General features: G+C 34.6%; 1 protein-coding gene across 1 annotated transcript; it reads left to right on the top strand.

Annotated features, from left to right (window-relative positions):
* On the top strand, positions 1 to 21,559 carry plekho2 (pleckstrin homology domain containing, family O member 2). Its single transcript, XM_051115825.1, has 6 exons — positions 1 to 365; positions 7,569 to 7,718; positions 10,510 to 10,632; positions 14,181 to 14,285; positions 14,426 to 14,524; positions 15,798 to 21,559. The coding sequence occupies exons 1-6, from the start codon at positions 357 to 359 to the stop codon at positions 17,403 to 17,405; spliced, it is 2,094 nt and encodes a 697-aa protein (XP_050971782.1). The 5' UTR covers positions 1 to 356; the 3' UTR covers positions 17,406 to 21,559.
* Positions 21,560 to 23,073: the final 1,514 nt, after the last annotated feature.

Raw genomic sequence — 23,073 nt, 5'->3', positions numbered from 1 at the left:
AAGAGTGAACGAGCTCAGAGATGGCATTCTTGGCGTTCCGAGGCTATCTAGATAGGCGGCTCGCTGTGTTTTGAGACGCGGCCGTGTCTCTTGGCAGCGGCAGCGGCTTTTGGGGACTTACCGGAAACCAAACTTTTTTTTTTCTTCAAGCCTCAAACTTGTAACTGCTGAAAGTCGAAAGAGGAAAAAGAGCAGCAGTCCCGTTACATTTCAGCCTCATACACAGTTCCTTGTTTTTCATCGTCATGTTGGATGTGAGAAAGTTGAGACGAAGAGAGATCAACAGTTTTAACCCGAGATAAAGTCCTGCGTCGAGCGTTTTCTTCTGCGCATAACGGGATCTTTGTTTTTATAACATGGAAGATGTGAGTATTTCACATATCGTTCTTTATCGCTGAACAGATGGTGTTCTAAAATGGAACATTTTAGCATTATTTGGAATGTGCAGTGTCTGTTGCAACTTTTTAGTCTTCTTCATTTGGGATGCAAAGCAAAACTCACTTGACTTTACGTTAACTTTGACTTAGTTAACTTAGTAACCAGTGCTCATACTGTTATTTGTCATGCGAGTGTATTGAAACGACGGGTTGCATCACTTGTTTATCTGAAGCGTCTTTTGTGCACTAAAAACTCATCTTGAAATGCTCCAACAGTGTCAAACTTAGTTAAGAAGTAGCTTATTAATATTCTGTTCATCAGATCGAGGTGATGTTCCTTTAGATCGGTACCAGGAAGTACTTCAGCAGCATCCAACACCCCTTCCAAAGCAAGCCTTGTGTTTGTTAACTGGTTTATGGTTTGACAGATAGATAGACAGACAGGCAGACAGATAGATAGGTAGACAGACAGATGGATAGATAGATAGATAGATAGATAGATAGATAGATAGATAGATAAACGGATAGATAGGGCAAGGATATTTAGATTGATAGATAGATAGGTAGATAGATAGGTAGATAGGGCGTTATCCATCTATCTTTATTAGTTGTCTGTCGGTCATCTGTCTATCTGTCATCTATCCATTTATCTATCTAACTATTTCTGCCTGTCTGTCTATTCATCTGTTTATTGTCTATCTGTCTATATCTGTTTTTAAACCATTGGTATGTTAAACAGATAAGCAAATCTTTCTGCAGAAAAGATCATCTTACTATGTAAAAAGTAGTTTCAGGAAATACTAAAATAAGGAAGTAACAGTGGTCAGAGTTGAAAAACCCACACTGTTAATATGTAGTGTACATAGCTAGAATCGTTACCTTGACATTAGCATGCTATCACGGTTATCATTTATTAGAACAGACGTGCCTGAAGTTGAAATGTGAGTCGAGATGAATAGTGACAGATGCTTGTGTCAGGAAATCCATTTGTGCCTGAATGGCCTTTGTGTACATCGTGGCCAATTTGATGCCATATTTATCTGAACATAATGACAGCATGGAAAAAACATACCCAATTTAATGTGACGTTAAGACAAGGACCAGCTGCTGTGGTCACAGTAAATCTACGGCTGCATCTGTGGTTTATATACTTCAGAGTGCCATGAGAATACTTCTCACTGTTCAGTTTTTTTTTTATGAAGATCACCCAGTGTTTACCTCCTAATGAAGCTCTTAATGAGGCTGCGCTGTCTTTTCGGCTTGTTATAAACTTTTAAAAGCAGCAGCAGTAATAAAGCACTCGTGTGCCATTTTTGTAGTCATTTATCTTTTTACTATCAGCGTAACGTCTGCGTCATTTTGCAGCTTGTTTTGGTCAAGAGCCGCCAACTTATACAGGAAGAGACTGTCTGACCGTCATATAAAGAGACCAACCAGTGTTCATTTAGTTTTTATGTGGCATTTAGTGGCTGGTAAACAGTGTTGGGTGTAATGTATTACTAAGTAATTAATTACTGTAATTTAATTACTTTTTCCTTGGAAAAAAAAGGATTACTCTTCATTTTTCTGTAATTTAGTTAAATACTGTATCGACGATAAAACACTTCTATGTAAATTGTAAAACTATAGTGGATTTAACATAAATATTCAGTTCAGGAATAATTTATGCAATTTTAAATTTACTTGAAAGAGCAGTTTCAAGTCTATCATTGTATTGTACAAGTATTCCAAGGTTGATATGGGATTTAGAAAATAATAAGTTTTTAGAGAGAGTAACTAGTACAGTAACTGACACTGTTAAAGATGTAATTAACAGCTAGTAATTAACTACTTTAGGGTAACTTAGACAGCACTGCTGCTAAATATGAACTAGTCAGTGCCGGAATAAAAGAAAAAAACTTTATCAAATATTTTTTTTTAGTCCATCCAAAAATAATACACTACCATTTGAATGTTTCTATACAGCAAAGATGCTAAAAAATATTTTTTTTATATTACATTTTGTTACATTTTGTAACATTTTATAATGTTACACACAAATTCAGAAAAACTGTATCAAAAAATAATACTCTACCATTCAAATGTTTCTATACAGCAAGGATGGCAAAATTTTTATTACATTTTGTAACATTTTATAATGTTACAAACAAATTCAGAAAAAAATGTATCACAATTTCCACACAAAAATGTAAGAAATGTTTTTTGAGCTGTAAATTAGCATATTAGAATGATTTCTGAAGGATCATGTGACATTGAAGGCTATAGTAATGATGCTGAAAATTCAGCTTTGTATCACAGAAATAAATTATATTTTACAATATAATAACATAGAAAACAGTTCTTTGAAATTGTAAAAATATTTCACAATATTACAGTTTTTACTGTATTTTTATCAAATAAATGCAGCCTTGGTGAGCATAAGAGACATAAAAATTTTATTTTTAAAACATAAAAAATTTCACTTTTGAATGGTAGTGTATGTAATATTTTCAGCCATACAAATCAGAAAACACTTTCTGTTAAAATGTTTGTGCACAACATGCAACATGTATGCATTGGTCAGTGAATGGGCTGTGGGTGGTCTGTCTGTACGCATGCTGTCCAAAGCTGAGAGCGACCCGTTGTTTGCTGTCTTGCTCAAGGTTACAATGGTCAGAGCTCAAGGCTGTTTTCTTGAGGGGCTCAAACGAGCAACCTTTTACGTTCTGGCCGTTCTGAGTTTACGCCACACTATGCTCCCTCCATGCACTTGCGCATTCCAATTGATTCTTCCTTTGTTTGGATTGACCTGGTTTCACATTGACAATTGTCTCTACCTGTTTTGTTAAGCGGTAAGGACTCGTGTAGCAAGAATACTTAATTCCTGTAAAATCTCCAACGTTGGTTGCTATTTCCTCTTTTATACTTCTCTGATTGGCATTCGTGTTTTACACTTCCCTGATTGTGATCTTGCAAATACACTATAGATTTACTGCAGCAGTTGTTTGAGATGACAGGTTTCCATTCATTTGGACAGAACTATTACTGGGCCATGGAAAGTCAGATGCTTGCCAAAATTTGCAGTGTGAGTCTTTGAACAAGTTGAGTCGCTTTGCTTTGGGTTGCAGCGAGGTCTTGGGAAGAGCCACACAGATGATTCACATTTAGATATGCGGCGAGTCGACAGGCCGGGTCAGCGTGCAGCACAGAGCTCTGATATCTGACCCAGATGGGGCTTTGTGCATGCATGGCCTTTTGTATGCATATGAAACATATGATAGCTAAAGTGTGTCTCACCACCATACAATCATACAGTTATATGCATGGATCTTCAGTGTTAGAAACCATTTTCTACTGACAGTATAGTGTAAATTCAGTTTTTGAAAAAAAAAAAAAAAAAAAAAAAGTAACTATATTTTGTGCATTATATTTTTTAATAATAATAGTTGTTGTTTTACTTTTTATTTAACATTATATTATATATTATGGGTAAGTTTTATATTTTTGCCTTTAAAAACTGTTATATAATATATAAAGTTATAAAAATTATAATAAATATAATTATATAATATATCAAATGAATAATAATAATAATTGTTTTTTACGCCTTACGTAAACTGCTTTGAAAAGTTTACTGAAGCTTTATAATATAAAATTTTATTAATAATTGTATTGCTATTATTAGTAATAATAATAATTGTTGTTGTTGTGGGTATTTTACTTTTTATTTATTTATTATTTTTATAAAGTTATATATTTATGTATACTCCTATATATATACTACTACTAATAATAATAAAAGTTTTACTTTTTATATTTTATCTTATTTAATATTATTATATTATATATTATGTATTGTTTTTATATTTTTGCCTTTTAAAAACAATGTATAATATATATATAAATTATATGTAAATATGAATATATGTATACATATAAATATTTTTTCATGTTTTATGTAAACACATTTATTGGAGCTTTATAAAATTATTATTAATACTAGTATTGTAATTAATAATAATAATTGTTATTTTACTTTTTATTTTTCATATATATTATATTTATTGTTTTTATGTCTTTGAAAATCATTAAAACAGTACAGTACATAATATATAAAAATGAATAACAAATAATAATAATTTTTATGTCTTTGTCTTACACAAACTTTAAGAAGCTTTTATAAATTATTATTAATAGTAATATATACTACTAGTAATAATAATAATAATTGTTGTTGTTATTTTTTTACTTTTTATTTTATTTTATATTTTATACTATGTATTGTTTTAATATATTTGCCTTTAAAATCAATACATAATATATAAAATGAAATAATTGTTTTTATATCTTTATGTCTTACGTAAGCTGCCTTGAAACTTTAATGGAGCTTTATAAAATTATTATTAATATGAGTACTATTATTATATCACATTATTTTTATTTATCATTTTATTATCCACCAGTAGAAAATGTTTAAAAGGGTGACATCTTAACACTTTCACATTTATGTTTATAGCTCGAATGTGTGGGAACGAGTTATACTGCGAAATATACTTGGTGTTAATGATCTGAACAAACCCCAAACCCTAGTATGAGCAAAAGCAAAACTGATGCATGTCTCAGCAGACACTACCAATGTAACTTCTCGCTTTCTTAAATTATCTCATCTAGTACTGCGAGTTCCTGTTTGATCGGCGTGAGCCTAACGTATGTTTTGGCTCGTTTCCTGTTTTATCATACACTTTGAAACACTGAACACTCTCTCTGCTGTCATATGTGCTCCGCTTTGTAGGTCCAGTTTGGCTCCGCTCTGTTTTTTCACAATATCGATTTTTCCGTCCCACCCAAAGTCTCTCTCCAGCGAGTGTGTTGTGATGTGCCGTGCGCTCTGCTCCAATTTACACACAAACAGAACAAGCAAAACAAAGAGCCGCCTCACGCTCCGTCCCCCTCCCTCGGCACAGACGCTGCGAGGGCATGAGTGACCTGTCGCCCATGTTGGTTTCCCGGACGGGGCGATGTGAGAAAGTCATGGCACAGTGCTGCTCCTATTATTCTCCAGGTTTTCCTCCCTCGGACAGCTGCACCTTCTCTAATGCACACGCTACTCTTTCCAAAAGGCCTAGTGAAAGTGGAAAAACAGCTCGATGACCTCTAAAGAGACATCCTGAGGAATTTCCTCACATAGAGTCCTATTGAAAATTCATGGGAATGCAGCTGCATTGGGCTACATTTTGTTTTCTTAATTTGATAATAATTGCAAAACTTTATCTCAAAAGCATGCAACTATACACAGTCATGAAAGTTAGAACAACTGTTTTTCTTTGTGAACAAAAAATATTCTCGTAGCTTCATAAAATTATGATTTAACTACTGATGTCAAATTGACTCTTTGATCAAAGTCCTTAATACCTTTCTGGGCCTTAAACATGCTTGAACATAGTTGCGTTGCTGTCTATGCAGCGTCAGAAAGCTCTCGGATTTCATCAAAAATATCTTAATTTGTGTTCTGAAAAAGAACAAAGGTCTTACGGGTTTGGAATGACATAAGGATGAGTAGTAAATGACAGAATTTTCTTTTTTTTTGGTGAACTATCTCTTAAAACGTAATATTGCACCTTCAAAGTTTAATTCTGAAGGTTACAGGTTTAAATCCTTAATCCTAAATTCCTTAAAATAATTTAATATAATAAATAAAATATACATATATAGTTGAGGTCAAAAGTTTACATGCACCTTGCAGAATCTGCAAATTATTAATTATTTTGCCAAAATAAGAGGGATCATAGAAAATGCATGTTATTTTTCATTTAGTACTGACCTGAATAAGATATTTCACATGATAGATGTTTACATATAGTCCACAAGAGAAAATAATAGTTGAATTTATAAAAATCACCCCTTTCAAAAGTTTACATACCCTTGATTCTTAATACTGTGTTGTTACCTGAATGGTCCACAGCTGTGTTTTTTTTTTTTTTTTTGTTTAGTGAAAAATCCTTCAGGTCCCACAAATTCTTTGGTTTTTCACCATTTGTATGTGTTTGAAACCTTTCCAAAAATGACTGTATGATTTTGAGATCCATCTTTTCACACTGAGGACAACAGAGGTGCAACTATTACAGAAGGTTCAAACACTCACTGATGCTCTAGAAAGAAAAATTATGCATTAAGATCCGGGGGTGAAAACTTTTGAACAGAATGAAGATGTGTACATTTTTCTTATTTTGCCTAAATATCGTATTTTCTTTTCATTTAGTACTGCCCTTCAGAAGCTACAGAAGATAGTTGCATGTTTCCCAGAAGACAAAATAAGTTAAATTTACCGATCTTCAAATTCAAAAAGTTTTCACCCCCTGGTTCTTAATGCATTGTGTTTCCTTCTGAAGCATCAGTGAAGCGTTTGAACCTTCTGTAATAGTTGCATACAAGTCCCTCAGTTGTCCTCAGTGTGAAAAGATGGGTCTCAAAATCATACAGTAATTTTTGGAAAGGGTTCAAATACACAGAAATGATAAACCTAAGAATTTGTGGGACCTAAAGGATTTTACTGAAGATCAGCGGGCAGTTTAACTGTTCAGGACAAACAAGGGAGTCATGAACAACTATCACTAAACAAAAAAAACACAGTTGAGGATCATTCAGGTAACAACAGTATTAAGAATCAAGGGTATGTAAACTTTTGAAAGGGGTGATTTTTATGAATTCAACTATTATTTTCTCTTGTGGACTATATGTAAATGTATTTTATGTGAAATATCTTATTCGGTCAGTACTAAATAAACAATAACATGCATTTTTATGATTCCTCTTATTTTGGTAAAATAATTAACATTTTGCAGATTCTGCAAGGTGCATTTAAACTTTTGACCTCAACTGTACATTGAAATAATAATAGTAATTCTTTCCATAGCAAACACCAGTAAGCATAATGATAAATTCAGATAAGACCCCCAAAAGTCATGAGAAAGCTGTAAAAAATGAAACGGAGCAGATGTGGAAATATAGCATCATCTGTCCTTTCTGTTAAATTTGAAAAGGTGTCAAAGGTCGTATGAAACCCATTGGCCGGCCAAAAAATGATAATCTGGCCGCTGCATACTTCATCCTCCCATTTGAGGAATGCTCTTACTGGATCTCAATGCATGCCAAGTCAAACTGAAATTTTGGTTCACTAATAAAAGCTGATTTCCTTCTTCCTTTCCAAAACAGGGTGTGAAAGAGGAGCCGGCCAAGCCCAAAGAGGTGACGAGCGCTGGGAAGGCGGGCTGGTTGAAGAAGTCTTCAGGGAAGTTCTTGAGCAGCTACAAGGACCGATACATTCAACTGGAACGAACAGTGATTGCGGTCTATGAGAATGAGGTAAGTCTGCTAAGTCATGATGAAATGTAGACTACGAAGTCAAAATGAAAACCACCCCAATGTAATTTCACAATTCTGTGTATTTTTGAGTAAAATGTTATTGCTCAAGAACAAATGTTGGTAGGGGCTTGATTGTAAATCTGTTTGGACTGGAATGGATTGTAAAGTGGTCCATCATACCAGTGCTAAAACAGATTTTATTAATAGCTGTTTGGCTGTTGTTTAACATTGGTTTAACCTTTACATTGACTAATGTAGCGTCCTGTTTCAACTGAAATGAAGTCTTGTTAGAGACTACAGTTATAATGTTTGCATGCAAAACCAGTCACAAAACATGTATACATAATAAGCTAAATACATAAGCTTTCCATTGATGTATGGTTTGTTAGGATAGGACAATATTTGGCTGAGATACAACTATTTGGCAGTCTGGAATCTGAGGGTGCAAAAAAAAAAAAAAAAAAAAAAATCAAAATATTGAGAAAATCGCCTTAAAAGTTGTCCAAATGAAGTTCTTAGCTATACATATTACTAACCAAAAATTAAGTTTTTATATATTTATGATAGGAAATTTACAAAATACCTTCATGGAACATGGTCTTTACTTAATATCCTAATGATTTTTGGCATAAAAGAAAAATAGATAATTTTTACCCATACAATGTATTTGTGGCTATTGTTACAAATATAGCCGTGTTACTTAAGAATGGTTTTGTGGTCCAGGGTCACAAATGACAGCAATTAGATTAAGAAAGTATTAAGAAAATACTTGTTTGTACTCAACACAAGTTTTCTAGAAAGCTAGTTTTTGTTTCCGGATGATTCATTGTTTATTTCCATCCCTAATGCAAGCAGAAAGTAGTCAAATTAATTATTAGCCGTCTCTGCTTTATCAAGACATTTAAAATGGGTTACTTTTTTTTTTTTTGCCAAGTTGTTCACAGAATAAATAAATACCCACACTGTAAGAACTCTTAGAGTTTTAGAGTTTCATAAAACTAAAAGAGTTTTAGAAAAACGATCAGTGTTATTTTACTAATATTCATATACTATTTACTTAATTACTATTATAGTTTTTATTACTGTTTTGAATTAGTTTTCATTTTATATTTTATTAAAAAAAATATACATATATATGTGTGTATATATATATATATATATATATATATATATAAAGTTTATTTTTTTAGGAATTGTATGTGCTTTTGTCTATTTTATTAGTTTAAAAAAAAATTCTAATAATGTTTAATTTATTTTTATTACATTTTTTGTTTTATTTCCATTTATTATTTCATTTAGGTGCCAAGTCAACAATTTTCAGTTAGTTTTTTTTTCATCTAATATTTACGCTTCTTTTTCAGGCTATCTGCAGGATTTTTTTTTAAGACCTTTTTAAGACCTGCACAAATAAAATTAATACCATATGAGCATGGTAGGGCAATGTCTAACATACTAATCTGTAAAGTGACTGCATGATTTACAGTTCAGATGCAGGTTTTCACACACACAAAAACAAGTTTTATAAAATTAAAATTTCACATTTCAGCCTTTAAAACATTTTTAAGAAAATAGATGTAGTTATAATAATTTAAACAATTATTATATTAATAAAATAACATGTAAACATTTTACTGCCTTAATTGTTTACATTTCTATAATGCATTAGCTTGTCAATACACCAGCTCATATTTTCAACTCTGCTTGTTTGCTGCATAAAAATATGGGTACTTTTTTTTTTTTTTTTATTTACAAAAAAACAGCAATTGGGCTGATTGAAAATGCAAAATCATTCTCTACCAGCAGGTGGCACTTTTGGAACGGCAGAAATATAGCCCTCCTTTTCCCGTTTAATTGTCACATTAAGCCATATCACCATTTTTTTGCTATAATTAAAACTTTCTTGTACCATTTAAGACTTTTTTATGGCCTTAAAAGTGATGGACAAATTTAAGACTTTTTAAGGACCCGGAAACCCTGTTTTTATTTCAGTGAACAAAAATGCTTTTAATAGTGTCAGTTTTAATTTTACTTAACGCTAACTCTGCATCTGAGACAAAGATAATACCATTAAATAGCAATTCTGTCTCTATTTACTCACCACTGTCTTTTTATGACTCTTTTTCTTCTGTATAACATGCAAGGAGTTAGCAGAATGCCCAAGCTGCTCTTTTTGAATTGAATGGTGACCACAGTGGTCAGCAGTGTTGGAGAAAGTTACTTTTAAAAGTAACACATTACAATATTGCGTTACTCCCCAAAAAAGTAACTAATTACATTACTTTTTATGTTACTTTTTATGGAAAGTAATGCGTTATGTTACCTTTGCATTACTTTTTATGTCTGGGCTGGGCTTGCTTGTTTGATTTTAATATAAAAAGTACTATTTTGGCAAACGTAAAAGCCCTTTTACACCAAAAGTGAAATGAATAAGCCTCAGGGTGAAGGAAAAGTAAATTCACGTCTGTACAGTAAAATGCAAAAGAAGAAAGTTTATGTATTTAACATTTAATTATTGCAGGTTTGTGTCATATTCTGAGTTGCATTTCCCTGTTTTTATTCATTTTGAGGAATAATGAATCAGGTTTTTTTTTGTTTGCTCACTATCTCCATGTTTTCTGTAGAAGTGAGAAAGCCATAAAGGTTTGAAGCAATTATGGTGTGTAAATTTTGATAAAATTCATATTTGGGTGGACTGTTCCTTTAAGTGAAACTTCATCGAGCAACCACTGAGCAATACAATTTTCCTTTAGTTTATCCTTTCACAACTAAGAACATTTTCCTTGTCGTGCAGGAATTGACAACATGCCTGGAGAAACTGGACTTGGACAACTACGAAACTTGCCACGAGTTAAAGAGTCCTTTCAAGAAGAAACACAGACTGGTACTAATACGAAGCCCCAAGTGTGGTAACAAGGTAATAATTAACATTTCAGCGTTTCACCACGTCAAATATATCAGTCTACCATTTCCTTTGTGCGTGATATAAAGAGTGGCTCACATTAGGATGACAATGCAATACACAGTTGTCGATGGCTGGCTTGCAGTCGTGACGTCAGCGGTTCAATATGGCACGCACTAGAGGCACACTGGGTCATTGTACTGAGTCTAATGAATCAGACACATATCTGAACGGACACATGACCAATGTGAGCCAGTTACTCATGCCTCATGCTCTGTGTCACTTCACTGCTTTCAAAGTTGCAATAAATAAGGGCAGAGAGCATGTGTGAAAGGTCGCTTTTTGCACGAGTGGCATTTTTCTCCTAGTGCTCGGTGTTAAATATTGCAACACTTGTATAAAATTTGAGATAAAAAAGATAAACATCCTGTGTTACATCTGAGTTCACCCAGTGCTAATTTTCACATTGTTCATACTTTATTATGGGTTGGTGATTCATATTATAAGCCTTTGGTACTGTACTTTAATTTAGGTTTTATAACCCAGGTTTAAAGATGTTACATGTTGTTGACTCTTGGCCTTAATTTAAGGTTAAAAAGATGTTAACGCAGTCATATCGTGAAAAGCAAGACAGCATTTAGTAAGGCATCATTTCCTGTCCTGGTATTTATGTGTTCAAAATGCAGAGGTAAGATTTCCTGTATATCTATGCAAATACTTGTGGTATATCAAATCAGCCGCAAACCTAAATTTTTTCACTTTCTAGTGAAAAGTGGATTTTCCTCCATAGACGGTATGTGGAGTGTCAAAATAGCAGGTGCTGATGAATAAACATGTTTTTAAAGAAAGTTCTGATTTAATGACTCTAAAAATGGCAAGTAAAATAAATAGTAATATTTTCTTTCACACTTTAAATACCAGTGTTATTTCTTTCTTATTTATTTATAAAATTAAATTAACAAATTTAATTTTAGTAACCTTTTATTTTTCAGTTTTTACATTAGTTCTCATTTAATTTTTTTTTTGTTTCAAATTAAATTTGTTTTTGTCATTTTTATTATTTTATTTATGTATTTATTTTTATTCCGTTTTGGTTTTAGTAATTTTAGTATTTCAATTTATAGTTAGATCTCTTAAAAGTGATTTGTTTCTCTTAGACTGAGTATTATTGGTCTGTACTCTCACTGTATGTCAACAATGAACTCATTTAATCATTTTTTCTCCCATAAGGAGTTTTAGAAAAACATCTGAGCAGTGTTATTTTACTGTTATTTATATACTATTATAGTTTTTATTAATATGTTGAATTAGTTTTTATTTTATATTTTAGTTTTTAATATTTTATTTTTTATATTTTAAAATCGTTTAATTTATTTGCCTTTTACTTTTTGTTTTATTTTATTTCTGTTAGTAATTTTACTGCTTAAACTTACTTCATTTATGTGCCAAGTCAACATTCCTGATTTGTAGTTAGTTTTTCATCTAATATTTATCCTTCTTTTATTTCATATTTATTTTACTTTAATTTTAGTTAAGGATAGCATCTGCATCTGAGACAAAAATAATACCAATAAAAAGTCTGTCTCCATTTACTCATCATCATCTTTAAATACGTATTTTTAAAGAAAGTTTTATTTTAATGACTCTAAAAAAGTAAAATAAGAATATTATTTTCTCTTACACTTTACATACCATGTTATTTCAGTATTATCTATATACTATAGTACTGTATTATTTATTAATAATTTTAATTAGCTTTTATTTTTTGCAGTAATTTTTTTTTTTCAATTCATTTTTTTGTCATTTTTATTATTTTTTATTTATTTGTTTTTATTTTAGTTTAGTTTTGGTTTTAGTCATTTTGGTATTTCAACTTACAGTATTCCAGTTAGTTGCTAAAGGAACATTTCAAATTTTCATTGTTATTCATTTAATATATACATTTTATTTAAATACAAACATGCACGGATCTCAGTGTAATATTTTGTAATGTATGACCTAAATGTATTTTAAATCTTTTATTTTATTTTGTATATAATAATTACAAATTTTATGTATTACGATGCTGATCAAGTATTTGCCATGTAAATAGCCCAATGCTAACATGCCATTAAAAAATTACTAAACATAAACAAACAAACATAATACACTTACTCGCTTTGACACTCAACAGGGTGTTTATAAATTTGCATAATGTTTTGAAACAAAATAGTTTATTTTTATAAAAATAATAACTGTAGTCTTTTAATGGCAGTTCCAGATGGTTTCACCAAAAATACAGTTTTTGATGTTAAGCTCCACCGAAATGCATTTTAATTCAGAAATTGAAAGCATATTAATAATAGAAAAGGTGCATTGAAGTCATTGTCTGTATGAACTGCATTTTTAATGTATGTTAGCATGAATTAATAGACCTGTTAAAAAGAGTGCCATGCAGTTGACCCAGATACAGTTTTAAGGACATTGCGCTTTTAAAAAATGTTTAAGCATTCAGCGTCTTTTTGTTATGCGGTGAAATATTTTTTAGAGATAAGCTTTACTTTAAGCTTGCGGACTGCTGGATTGTCTTACTGTCAAACCATTCTTTTCTGGCACATCAGAGCTGCTGGTAAATGATGACTTCATCCTGAGGACTGTGTACAGTGTTTCACATGATATGTCATAACTTTTGGACACACACGGTCTGTGTCATACTGCTCCATGAGCTTAAATCTATTATAGACTAATTTATTCTGTGCCTATTAATTCTAAATATGTATTGTTTACTGTACACTATAACACTGAATCCAGACTCTTGGAGGTGGGGAGAGGACTTGAGAAATGCGGAAGATACCTAACAGGCGAAATATGCATTATTACTAACAGATGACGAGAGCGAAGCGTTGGCGAACTGCAAAGAGCCTAGCAGATGTCAAGAGACTTCTCCAGAAGAGAAAATGTGTGTGTGTGTGTGTGTGTGTAAAGAGCAGCCAGACCAGCATGTCACTTTTTCCTCTCCTGAATACTGTGACCAGCCAGCTGTATGAGTCAGGCACCACAGCCTAGTGTTTTATTTTATAAGTAAACCTCACGTACTGTAGTTCTTGAAAAGGGTTTAAAGATTTAAGAGATTCCAAACCCTCCTGTTTGACAAATATTTTAGACACACCCTACTCTAAGAGCTTAAATCTCATGCTGAGTCTGGCAATATACAGGATGCAAGACAGTTTATATAAATCTAACTGAACAATGGGACATCCTACGGATAAATCACTTAGTATTTTCCTGTTTCATTTTGATGATGTTTCCAATAAACAGGGACGTTCATTGCAAAACAGAAACTGGATCTACCTTTAGAGTGCTGAATGCAACTGTTGAAATGTGGTTTGGCAGCTAATGCATGTTATCCAGCATAAGATTAGCTGCTGGATCCAGTTTGGGTTATTTCATAATTTCATTTTGTAAAGAAAAACAAAGTAGGATTAGCGTGTGCAACTGAAGCTGTCATTTTTTCAACGCTTTATTCACGTGTGCGCACGTACTGGTTTCTGTGACTTCATCTAAATGCGTTGTGTTCATTTTAGGTCCATGATGTTAAACTTCAAGCCCAAACTCCTGAGGAGAAAGAGGCCTGGATTAAGGCACTCAGTGAAGGAATCAGTAAAGCAAAGAACAAAATTTTTGATGAGGTACTTTTATTGTTCAGCTTGTGAACAGTGATTTTTTTTTTAAAAAGACACATGCACATGAATGTGATCTTCATGAATAATGTGGCGTTATATAAATGAACATAGTTACAGAAACATATTTTGTATGTTTGAAATCTCAGGTTAAAGTTGATGAAAGCTGCTCTTTAGAACATGTTACACGGAACCGACCAAAGGGAAACCGTGGAAGAAGGCCTCCAACAAGGATACACATGAAAGAGGTATGATATGATCATTTCACACATACAAAAAAAGCTGTTTGAGAACAACTAGGTCTATAATACATGCTAGGGCAACATTTATTTGATCAAAAATACAGAAAATCAGTAATATTGTGAATTATTATTATTAAAATAGAAATATTTTGTTTTTTTATTATGTGATGGCAAAGCTGAATTTTCAGCAGCCACTACTTCAGTCTTCAGTGTCATGTGATCCTTTTGAAATAATTGTAATATGCTAATTTGGTACTCTAGAAACATTTATTATCATTATCAGTTTTGAAAACACTTGTGCTGATTAATATATTTTTTGAAAAAGTGCTCATCTTTATAGAACGTTAAAAAAAACTACATTTTTATGAAATAAAATCAGTGTACAATGTAAAAGTCTTTACACTCTAAAAAATGCTGGGTTAAAAACAACCCAGTGCTGGGTAATATATAGACAAACCCAGCAATTAAGTTAAATGTTTAACCCAACCTTCTGGTTAGCATAATTACTAGAGGAATTAGCAATAAACAAAAGGTGAACATTTATTAATAACCTATTTTAAAAAATATATCTATATAAATGTTTATTTATTGAACATGTTAATAAATGTTCATTTTAAGCAAGAAATATAGTATTTTTTAAGCAATGGTTGAGTTAAATAAAACTACCTAGAAAGTTGGGTTTTAACCCAACTCCTGGATCAAAACAACCCAGTTGCTGGATTTGTCTGTATTTCACCCAGTGCTGGGTTGCATTTAACCCAGCATTTTTTTAGAGTGTATTGTCACTTTTGATCAAATGAATGCATACTTACATTAAAGGAGAACTCCACTTCCAAAACAAAGATTTCACATATAGTGTACTCACCCCCTTGTCATCCAAGATGTTTATGTCTTTCTTCAGTCGTAAAGAAATTATGTTTTTTGAGGAAAACATTTCAGCATTTTTCTCTATATAATGGACTGCTGTGGTGCCTCAATTTTAAATTTCCAAAATGCAGTTTAAATGCAACTCCAAACGATCCCAAAATGCAGTTGAAAAAGATCCCAGCCAAGTCCATTATCAGTCCATTATAAGGAGAAAAATGCTGAAATGTTTTCCTTAAAGAGCTATTTCTTTACGACTGAAGAAAGAAAGACAGACATGAACATCTTGGATGACAAGGGGGTGAGTACATTATATGTAAATCTTTGTTTTTGGGAAGTGGACTTCTCTTTTAAATCACTAACAACAATAAGCCAGACATATCCTCTAAATGTATTATTGTTACTATTATTACAGGTTGCGAATGTAACAAGTGAAGGAATATTGAGACTAGACCTTGATGGTGAAGTTATCATGCTGAATGGAACTCATGACTTGAATACAGAAGGGGATAAACAAACCGAAACTTCTAAACCATCTGTGGCGATGAGCAACATTCCAGAGGAGGATGTCGATGAAGAGCCCACTCCCCAGAAGAAAGTTATAAAGCCACCCATGCCACCATCAAAAGACAACAAACCCAGTGAAACTAATAAAGAGGATGAGCCCAAAAATGAGGAACCTGCAGCTCAAAAGAAGATGCCACCGATGCCTCCATCAAAGGACTCTAAACCCTGCGTCTCTGTTGATGGGGCTGCTGTTGAGAAGAAAGTCTCAGATAGTAAAGAGGAGGTCGAAGCAGAAAGCACAGACTCTTCCGAACCAACTCCTTCCACCAAGAGTGCCCAGCCCCCTACACCTCCTTCCAAATGTATGAAGCCTAACCAGTCGGTAACACCAGCCACAGTTACAATAGAAGAAAAGGAGGAGGAAAAGGAGAAGAATAAGGAGGTTGACAGTGAAGGTACCAAGGTAGGTGAAGCCTCAAATGAGAAAGAAGACCTGGATAAGTTAGAAGAGGTAGAGACCTTTGTTCTATCCACAAAGGTTATGAAACCACAAGTAGTGATGTGGGATTCACCCAGTATACCATCAAAGGAACCTAGTGCTGAACAAGAAGTGCAAAACTCAAAGAAAGCCTCCAATACCACTGGAGAAGTTGCAACCTCACTAGATCCTCTCCAACTTAACCGTACTCCAGTTTCAACCCCTGAATCTGTAAAAAAGAGCCTTGGGCCCCCTGCTCCACCCAAGAAGAAGCCATTAAAGGCACATGCCAAGAAAGAGGACACTCCCGCACAAAGTGACCCAGTGGTCCTTACCCACTCCGCTGTTTCATCTTCAGAAACAGCTGACATCAAATTGACTATTCCAGAACCCCAAAATGAGCCAGCTGGTGATGTGTCAAGTGAAGATTTGGAGGAGAAGTCTTTGGACAGTGGTCAGCACTCAGGAGAGGAGTCTGAGTCCGGTGACCATGTTACGCCATCCTCCGCAAAGCTCAAAGGAAGCTCCCAAGCACTAGATTTGGAGACCAGCGAGGATGATCTAGAACCATCCGACAGCAAAGCCGAGAGTTTGGAGGAGCCATCGTTAGAAACCCCGTCCACCACCTCAAAGACCTCAGTCTTCAATGCACATCCAACCCCAAGCCAATGCGCCAACAAGTCCCTGCACTTCACCATGCCTCTCAAGCATTCTCCCAAGACCCGCTCTGCATCCCTAGGTGACCTCCTTGCAGAGAATGCAGAGAAGACGGAAAACACGGGAAAAGAGTTACCAGTTAAACCACACGGAAGTGATGTAAAGGACTTGCAAAGCAAAGTGTCTTCTGAGATCAAAGAGACTGGCGAGCTGCTGAACGCAATCGCGACTGGACAGAGTGGTGAGACGGAAACGAAGGGGGATGCCAGTCCAGAGATCTTGCTCTCTGCAGCAATGGAGAAGCTCAGGAAAGCTGACCAGTTCTTGAAGGAAGCCAGTAATCTTAAAGATCTTAATAATAGAAACAGATTAAGTTTGTAATGGTAAGTGTGGGTGCAAGGAACCTGTTGGGATGATCTATGCTAAAAATGCAATTTTACAGTAAATGCAAATGATCAAATGCAATTTCCAACCACTTTCAATTCTCCGAGCAACTTGCCTTGCAAGGCAAAAATGCCTTAAGGCCAAAGTATACTTCTCTTTCTGCGTTCCACTTTGTTTCGCGCATACCTGTCAATGTATGCTCAACCGCAGATGGATAAGTTCGACACTTGCGCAGTACCACCTAGTGCACCCGTTCTGTCTCAACATTTACCTGTCTGCGCTGTTGTATGTGGACACAAAAATTGGGATGCACGCAAGCGATGTGCGCAGTCGTCCTCAGACACTTCTCATGACAAAAATTGCTTCACGTGGAGAGTCCGTGGACCGTTGTGGAACGTGGATGGCCAAAGTATACTTGAGGCTTTAAAGTTTTGGTAATGTTGGTGTATAGCCTTTACAGCAGGGTTCCTCAAATGCTCAAATCTACAAATTGCATGTTCCTCAAAAGTTTAGCTCAAATCCTGATCAAATTCACTTGCCTCTAATTTTCTAAGTTTCCTCAAGACCTTGATGAGCTTGCTCAGGTGTGTTTGATTAGGGTTGTTCGCAGACTGTTTGGGCTGCACGCAGGTGGTGTGCGTGGATATCCGCGGGCACTTCTGATGACGAAAATTGCATCACATGTACTGTCGCGAATAGTGGACGGCCAAAGTTTATTTTGGCCTTTACTGCAGGGGTCTCCAAACTTCTCCAACTTGCGTCAACACACCTGCCTGGAAGTATCTAGCCTGCCTAGTAAGACGTTGATTAGCTGCTTCAGGTGTGTTTTATTAGAGGTGGAGCTAAACTCTGCAGGACACCAGCACTCCAGGATTAAGATCCCTGCTTTACAGTTTTGATAATGTAGCCCAGGGGTGGCGAACTCCGGTCCTGGAGAGCCGCAGCCCTGCAGAGTTCAGCTCCAACCCTAATTAAAACTCACCTGGCTGTAGCTTTCTAGCAACCCTTCAGACCTTGATTAACTTGTTCAGGTGCGTTTGATTAGGGTTGAAGCAAAACTTTGCAGGGCTGCAGCTCTCCAGGACTGACGTTCGCTACCCCTGATGTAGCCTCTAAAGCAGGCATAGGCAAACTCGGTCCTGGAGTGCCTGTGTCCCTGAAGAGTTTAGCTCCAACTTGCCTCAGCACACCTACATGGAAGTTTCTAACATGCCTAATAAGACCATCATTAGCTGCTTCAAGTGTGTTTTATTAGGGCTGGAACTAAACTCTGCAAGACTCCGGCCCTCAAGGACTGAGTTTGGAGACCTCTGCTTCATATTTTTGTTAATGCAGGTATTGGCGAACTCACTCCTGGAAGGCCAGTGTCTCTGCATAGTTTAGCTCCAAATTGCCTCAACACACCTGCCTGGAAGTTTCTAGCATACCTAGTAATACCTTGATTCGCTGTTTCAAGTGTGTTTTATTAGGATTGGAGCTAAACCCTGCAGGACTCCGGCCCTCCAGGACTGAGTTTGGAGATCCCTGCTTTATAGTGTTGGTAATGTAGCCTCTAAAGCAGGCAAGGGTCCAAACTCGGTCCTGGAGTGCCAGTGTCCCTGAAGAGTTTAGCTCCAACTTGCCTCAGCACACCTACGTGGAAGTTTCTAATATGCCTAGTAAGACCTTGATCCGTTGGTTCAAGTGTGTTTTATTAGGGTTGGAGCTAAACTCTGCAGGAAAATTGATTTCAAGGAACAGGACTGAGCAACCCTATCTCTAAATCAGGGTTGAAGTCCTCAAGGTCCACTTTCCTGCAGAGTTTAGCGCCAACCCTAATCAAACACACTTGAACAATCTAATCATGTTCTTCAGGATCACTAGAAGTTACAAGCAGATGAGTTTGGTCAAGGTTGGAGATAGACTCTGAAGGCCAGAGCTGAGAACCCCTGCTCTAGATGATGACACTGCATGTTGTCGGTAGGAAGACAAACCATTTTCTGTCCAAACTGAGTAAGAACTTTGAGCTTAATTTGTACATGCAATTTTATTTTGTGGAGAGACGTGCAGAATACACCTGCCTGGAAGTTTCTAGCCTGCCTAGTAAGACCTTGATTAGCTGCTTCAGATGTGTTTTATTAGGGTTGGAGCTTCCTGCTGGTTTGTCATGTAGTGTGGTTTTAGCTTGCTTCAGCTGACCAATCTCACTTTAAGATTACTGTGTTTCTTATTCTGTAAGTTTAGTTATATTTGGCACTTTGTTAGATAGATTTAACCCCACATAAATTACATGTGAGCATAACCACTATTAGGATAAGTTAGCGTTTTACATATTTAACACATTTGTTAAAGGGAGATATGGAGTAAGTTGAATTTTGCACTGCAACTTCTGTGTAAAAAGGAGGAGTTGAAAAATAAGAGTTAATGGACATCTCTTACGTTCATAAAGTTTCTGGCAAATATGTTTTAAGCAGAAGTCTCAATTTCACACCAATTTTTCAAAGCAATTTTGCTGACTTAGTCCAAACTTAGACCACCGGCCCTGTTAACCACACAACCTCTCTTCAAAGCCATCTCAGCCAATCTGAATATACAAGATAATTCACAAGGAGGTTGTTCTGTTTGGCCCCCTCACCCCCAATTCCTTTTTTTTAAAGTGTGTTTCTTAAGAACCTTTTTTCAGTAATATCTGTCAGGTAGGGTTAATAAATTAATAAAATTACAGCACCTTAAACTTATAATATATAAAGGTTCATAATCAGTTTAAAACTGAATATATAGTATATGAAGCATCGCTATATATTTTCTGTTAAATATATATTTTAAGTGCAAGTTAGAGTTTACAGTTACTGTAGTCTTTAGTTTGCATTTGCATTCAGTTCTATATGATTATTGACTACCTATTTTAAAAAATATCCACATTACTATTTAAAATGTTCACAAATACAATACTGTTCAAACATTTGGGTTTGGTGAGACTTGCTTACCAAGATGGCTATTATTTGATTAAAAAATACAGTAAAAACAGTAGTAAAAAAATCAATTTAAATATATTTAAAAGTTAGATTCATTCCTGTCATGATTATTATTTGATATTATCAAATTAATGTTGAAAACAGTTGTGCGGCTTACTACTTTTGTCGGAACCGTAATACATTTTATTTTCAAGATACTTTGATGAATAGAAAGTTCAAAAGAAATTGGAAATATAAATGTCTTTCCTGTCACTTTTGATCAATTTAATGCATCCTTGCTGAATTAAAATATTAATTTCTTTCAAAAATCTTTCTGACTGAAAACAACTGTAAGTTTTAACGCCTTCGTTTTCTGCCAGCCTTGTCTAAAAGTGTTTGCACATGGTAGCACTGCAAAAAGCCACATAATCGTGCAAAAATTAGTTAATAGTTTCTTCCTTGTGTTCTTTGTCATGTCGATGCAGTGGGCACAGCAGTTCCCTGTTCACACAGTCTATTAATAATCTACAGATACAAGTTTCATGCTACACTTCGCCTTTAGAGTCTTCATGCAGAGAAAGCTGGTTAACAAAGGCTATTATGGGTAACGGTTACTGACATTCTGCAAAACCAACTGTGTAGAAGTTGACAACATCAAGTTCAGCTTATTCTAGACCTAACAGAATCAAGAATATTCCCATGATGAAAAGTGTTTTTTGTGGTACCATTTTGTAAGATATGATCTTACATGTAAATATTCCTTGACATAAAGTACATAGTCTTTAATAATGAGATTTGTTTTTAGTTCTTTGTCTTTTGCGCAGTATATTAAGTGTTTTTTTTTTTTAAATTTCCCTCTGAAGTTTCAATTTGTATCATTTATCACACATTTTTAATGAAACTATAGCTCAGTGAATTTTTGAACATTGTTGTAAATAACACGGCCACCAGGGAAATGCTTAATATTTAAGTTATTAATGTTCTGACATATTCATGTTTATTGTCTGTCTAAAACAAAGCTTAAGAACAAATTTAGAATTACTGTTTACTGTTAAATGTTTACTGAAGTACTGGTTTTATGTCTTACAGTATCTGTTAATTGCATTACTAACTGGACTAATATTTTTTTAGATCTAAATGCATATTAAATGTGCAAAAATGGGAAATAATTGCTTTGCAAAGCATGTCTTAATAAAGACAAAGTGTCTTTAATCTTCACTATCTTGTCAGAATTTTTGACTTTATCCGCCCATTTCTATATATGAAATATCATATGCCGAACATGTTTTTGTTTTTAAAGGGGTCATCGGATGCAAAGTTCACTTTTACATGTTGTTTGAACATTAATGTGTGTTGGCAGTGTATGTACAAATCTACCCTATAATGATAAAAATCCATGCAGTGGTTTTTAATTAATCTGTAAAAATAATATTCCCTTTTTTCAAATCGAGCCATTCTCAGAGGCCGCTCACACAAAAGTTGATTGACATGAGCGTCTTACCTCAGATCAGCTGTGACAGTCCGACCTCCATTGTTTCAATGCCGGAGCAGGGATGTAAGTTAGACAAGAATATCTCCGATTGAGCGATTGAGGTGTTGTGTTGCTGGATGTAATAATGAAAATAGTGGTCATTTACTCCCGACATCTGAACCGCTGAAGATGCAGTGGATTATGTTTGTTTGTGAAGGGAATGCGTCTCCCGATCTACATAAATGCGTCTATGTTTACACAAATCATTCATGATCCAGCTTCACTTACAGCAGAAGTGAGTAAAAGTTTTTTTTTTATGAATTTCTGCAGTCACCTTTCCTAATAACGTGCTAGTTAGCAAGTTTTGTGGCTAAACGCGCTAAATGCGGCTATAGTAAACAACCTCTCAGAGCAGCTCATCACTCCACAGAGAGAAGGGAGGGGCGGGACGAGCAGAGCTCATTTGCATATAAAAGAACAATCCATCAGAATGGGTTGATTTTTGCAGAGCCCATTTTGACAAGGTAAAACTGATGTTGTTTTACACAACCATTGAGAATTTTTAACCAAAGTATATTATAGATTTTCATTAAGACCCTAAAGAATCATATCAACTTGGTCATCTGATGACCCCTTTAAAAGAAACCAAAATGAATGCTATGTTTGAAAAAAAAAAAAAAAGACTTTCAACAATGTCTTTGCATTAAACTTTCTAGATGTAACTTTAAGTTTAAAGTTTCTTTTATAAACATAATTAATTTAAACAGTGATGTGTGTTTATACTAAAATATCAATATCATCATAGAATTAATGTATCTAAGTGTACACACAAATTGAATATACATACACGGTGGTTTACAGATATGGTCAGTTTAGAATTGACTAAAACAGGAAGTGTTTTATATACAGAAGTTTTTGCTTTTAACATGTCTATGTGATGTCATCAACTGGATTGCATAAACAGATTAAATATGCTTTAGGAGAATCAGTCTAGTGTTTTTGTTCCTGGTATTTCCTACTATTCCTAGGGACCAAATGTCCCCTCAAGAATAGTAATACCGGTCATTTTGACCTTATGTGGACATTTTTGGTGCCCATGAGGAAAACAGCCTGTAAATCATACTAAATGAATTGCTGAGAATCTAAAATAGCATAAAGTTTTGTGTGAGGAGTAGAGTAGAGGGATAGAAAATACAGTTTGTACAGTATAAAAACCATTACGCCTACGGAATGTCCCCATAAAACATGGAAGCCCAGTGTG

This window comes from Labeo rohita, chromosome 7 (genome assembly GCF_022985175.1).
Source record: "Labeo rohita strain BAU-BD-2019 chromosome 7, IGBB_LRoh.1.0, whole genome shotgun sequence".
NCBI classification, from domain to species: Eukaryota; Metazoa; Chordata; class Actinopteri; order Cypriniformes; family Cyprinidae; genus Labeo; species Labeo rohita.
This window is presented reverse-complemented; position numbering and strand designations above follow the sequence as displayed.